Here is a 4058-nt window from a genome sequence, read left to right as displayed (position 1 = left end):
TACTATATCAGCATCACGAACCAATCCATAACAGTTGTCTAAAGTGCGAACACCACTTATGAGGTTTTTTCCAGACTCATCCATGACAAGACAGTTTCCCTTTGAGAATAGCACCATGAAGTCTTGATCATATATCTGACTTATGCTTAACAGGTTCACCCTTAGACCTTCTACATAGAGGACATTTGCAATGTCTGGCAGTACAGGTAGAGAAATAATTCCCTTTCCTTTAGTTTGAGATTTGCTCCCATCACCGAAAGTGACATTGCCACCCTTTTTAGACTTGAAGGTCTTGAAGAGAGATCTGTCTCCAGTCATATGTCTTGAGCAACCGCTGTTGAGGTACCACAAACATGTGTCCATAACTTTAAATGCAGATTTCATCATAAAACACACTTCATGTTTAGATGACAAATTAGTGGGAATGGTGCTTTCTCTCATTTGCCATTTTTGAGCTAAGCCTTTAATGTTTACTCTTCTCAGATGAACTCCTTTGCACATTTTCATTCTGAGACAGTCTAGTTTCTTCTTAGCCAAACTGAGATCTTTTTCAATAGTCATCATAAGAGAATTTAAATAACTTTTAGACTTGTATTTTCTAAAACACTCAATCAAAAAGAGATTAGGAAAACAAGATGTATTTGAAAACATAGATCTCTTCAAGCTATTACAGTCATGACAACAGGGGTCAATGGATCAACACAGCAAAGATTAAACCCTAATCAGAGTGCGCCTGCTCTGATACCACTTGATAGGCCACAAACTGAATGACCCATTGTGATAGAAATTAATTAATTAATTAGCCAAGTTATTAATTAATCAATTTATCATGCAAACGCGTGGTAGCACAAACAAATCACCAATAAACTAATAACGCAGCGGAAAATAAATAACACGGTGATTTGTTTACGAATGGGGAAAACCTAACGGCAAAAACCCCATTGGGTGATTTTCAGGTCACCACTCTCGAACTCCACTATTATCAAAACAAGTGGTTACAAGTAAAGGAATCCAAATACTTTACCAACCTACAGTTGAACCCTTACCTCAATACCCAATTGGACTTGTTCTGTAGTGACAGTTCCCCTTTCAGCTGCACAACTCCCAGAACATGACTAATCAATTGCACGGATCCCAGTACGTGACTTCAATCACCAACTAAGAAGGTTGTTGGTTCAAAGTACTTCAGTTCATCCACACAATGAAGATCAAGAAGATGCTTGGTCACAAAACCCTACGGTGCACATACACAGCAACTTCTTCAAGAGAAAGAGATGAACTAGGGTAAGAATTTCGTCTCCGGTCACAATTTGCTTAAACAGAGTTTGCTCAAAACTTGTGCAACTTGTGAATACTTTGACGACCCTTAAACTGATCCTTTTATATGTTTAGGGTTAGGAGAAAAGAAAGTCCATAGACACATTCACGGATCCCAAGAAAATCAGATTGAAATTCTGAAAATCTTAAATCTCGACAGATAGCAGGTGTAGAGCAGGTGTCGAGCACACCGAATGAAGAACAGCTTCCTTAAGCTCGATAGATGCAGCTGTCGGGCTTTAATGATTTTGCACTCTGAACTTGTTTTCTTGAACAGACTTGAAGACTTCAATACTTGATCTTGAAACAAGGTTTCTTGAAGTATTTAAAGACATCCTAAATCTACCAAAATACAAGTAAAGTGCGTTTTGTCAAAAGATAAGCCAATTACATAAAATCATGACGTATGTTCTTAACATGTGAAACACATATGTCCTAACAGTTGTCCTCAAGGATGTGACCATACATGGATTCTTTGGATACATTATGGGTATAGTAGTTAGTATTGAACGATATATATGCGATATGTATTGTATTGTGTACAAAATGTTTGTGACACAAGGGTGTAAAATTACTCATGAATGGTATGATATATATATATATATATATATATCTTTGTGTGTGTATTTTATGAATTGTATGTATCGGATGGTACATGAACATATGGTTTAAAATTAGATTTTTACTAAAATTTTGGGCTATGGCATGAGCTCAAATACTTTTGTACTTGTTTTTAAATACAATCATTGGGATACTACTATTTTAGCCCAATACAAAGACCTAGCACGAGTTTTTCTTACCCCCCCCCCCCCTCTCTCTTTTTCACTAAAAAATTTATACTACACATTTGCCAACTTTTAGATTCCAAATCCTCCAATCAAAAAAAAAAAAAAAAAAAAAAAAAAAAAAACCTTCCCAACGACCTCTCTCTCTCTCTCTCTCTCTCTTTTGTGGAGATGAATTTGATTAGGCAATGCTAAATATGATGAGGGAAAAAATGATTTTGACTTATATATTATGTATTTACACTTTTATTTAATAAATTTGAATATGGATATTATAAATATATTTTCATTTTATTTTTTTATTTTATTTTATTTATAATTTGGTCAAATGTTATAGCATAAATGATAATTAAAGTAGACATAAGTTGTATATGTTCCAATTTTATAATAAATATTCCATTTAAATATGTAAATTTATACTTTTTCATAAATTTTATATAGTGTTTGTGTATCTTATGATATATAATACAACGATACATAAAAAAAAAAAAAAAAAAAAAAAAAAAAAAAAAAAAAAAAAAATTCATGATACAATTCATGTTTTGACAACTATGGTCGTAATTACAACTTTTTTTTTTTAATTATATTTTTCCCCAATTCTATTTTATTTTAATCGATTATGAGGTTTAATGGTTATCAAGCTATCACAGATTCCTCTAATTAGAACTTTCCTCAAGCAAGCACAGTGGACAAAGTTAAGAAGAAGAAGAAGGACAGTAGTAGAAATATAGAGCAGAAGAAGAAGAAGAAGAAGAAGAAGAAGAAGAAGAAGAAGAAGAAGAAGAAAGTATCAGAGGCAAACGACAAGTAGGCTTAGGTGAATTAGTGCCAAAATTACTTGTAGCTTAGTAATGTATTTAAGTGTCTTTGAGTAGCATGTGTGAGAGTTAGTTTTTTTTCTCACGTGCCTAGTGTAGTTAAGAGGATCTTTTGCTTTCTGGTTTTCTGTTAGTTTGTTAGCACCTTTTTTGCTTCCAGTGACTTTGATTCTTAGCTATATATAGCTCATTGTAATTAGCTTGTTAATTCAAGAAATCGTTTCTCTCATTCAGATTTCATATGGTATCAGAGCAATTTGCTTTTGTTTAAAGCGTTTCCTTTTTCACTGTTTTTCAATCCCTAGAAACTTTGATAAAGTTCTCAAAGATTTGAAGCTTCTCTAATGGCTTCCACTGAATCCTCTGCCTTAGCTTCTTTAAGAACCATTGATGAATCTCATCCTTTCTTCCTACTTCATGCTTAAAGTCCAAGAGTAATCTTGATTTCACAGCCTTTAGTTGGCGGAGAAAATTACTTTGCTTGGGCTAGATCAATGGAGAGGGCACTCAGTGTTAAGAACAAGCTTGGATTTATTGATGGAACTTCGATTCTCACACCTTCCATGGCGAAAGAGCCTTTGATTGCTCAAGCATGGACTCGCTGCAACAACATAGTTGTTGCTTGGATTCTCAATTATGTATCACTTAGAATTGCTACAAGTGTGACATATCAGTTGCAGAAAGATCTTGCTAGCATTTCACAAGGTGATACCTTTATCAGTGACTATTTTACTCAATTGACAATTCTTTGGGATGAAATTCAGAATTTTTGTCCTTTTCCTTGTTGCTCATGTGGTAAGTGCACATTCAATGTTAATGGAATTATTGAAGATCTTCAGCACAAAGATTCAGTCATGTAGTTGCTAATGGGGTTGAATGAATCATTTGCCCAAGTCTGAGGACAAATTTTGCTAATGGATCCACTACCTCCTCTAAACAAAGTTTACTCTTTGTTGATTCAAGAGGAGAGGCAAAGATCAATTGGAGTGGACCTTTTGTTGAGTCCACTACTCTTGCAGCAAAGGTCAATTCTGGATTTGGTTCTTCCTCAACTGGTGGTTACAAGAATCACAAGTGATATGCAAAGAATGTATTGACCATTTGTGATAAATTAACCAATTAATTAGTCAAGTTAATT

General features: G+C 34.2%; 1 protein-coding gene across 1 annotated transcript; it reads left to right on the top strand.

Moving 5' to 3' along the window:
- Positions 1–3414: 3414 nt before the first annotated feature.
- On the top strand, positions 3415–3780 carry LOC126710787 (uncharacterized). Its single transcript, XM_050411221.1, has one exon. The coding sequence runs from the start codon at positions 3415–3417 to the stop codon at positions 3778–3780; it is 366 nt and encodes a 121-aa protein (XP_050267178.1).
- The last annotated feature ends 278 nt before the right edge of the window (positions 3781–4058 follow it).

The sequence above is a fragment of the Quercus robur genome, chromosome 1, assembly GCF_932294415.1.
Source record: "Quercus robur chromosome 1, dhQueRobu3.1, whole genome shotgun sequence".
Lineage (NCBI taxonomy): Eukaryota > Viridiplantae > Streptophyta > Magnoliopsida > Fagales > Fagaceae > Quercus > Quercus robur.
The sequence above is the reverse complement of the archived record's forward strand: the minus strand, read 5'-3'. Positions and strand labels throughout refer to the sequence as shown.

Coding starts and splice junctions, on each gene's coding strand:
- LOC126710787 (XM_050411221.1), top strand. CDS start 3,415: ATGGAGAGGGCACTCAGTGTTAAGAACAAGCTTGGATTTATTGATGGA.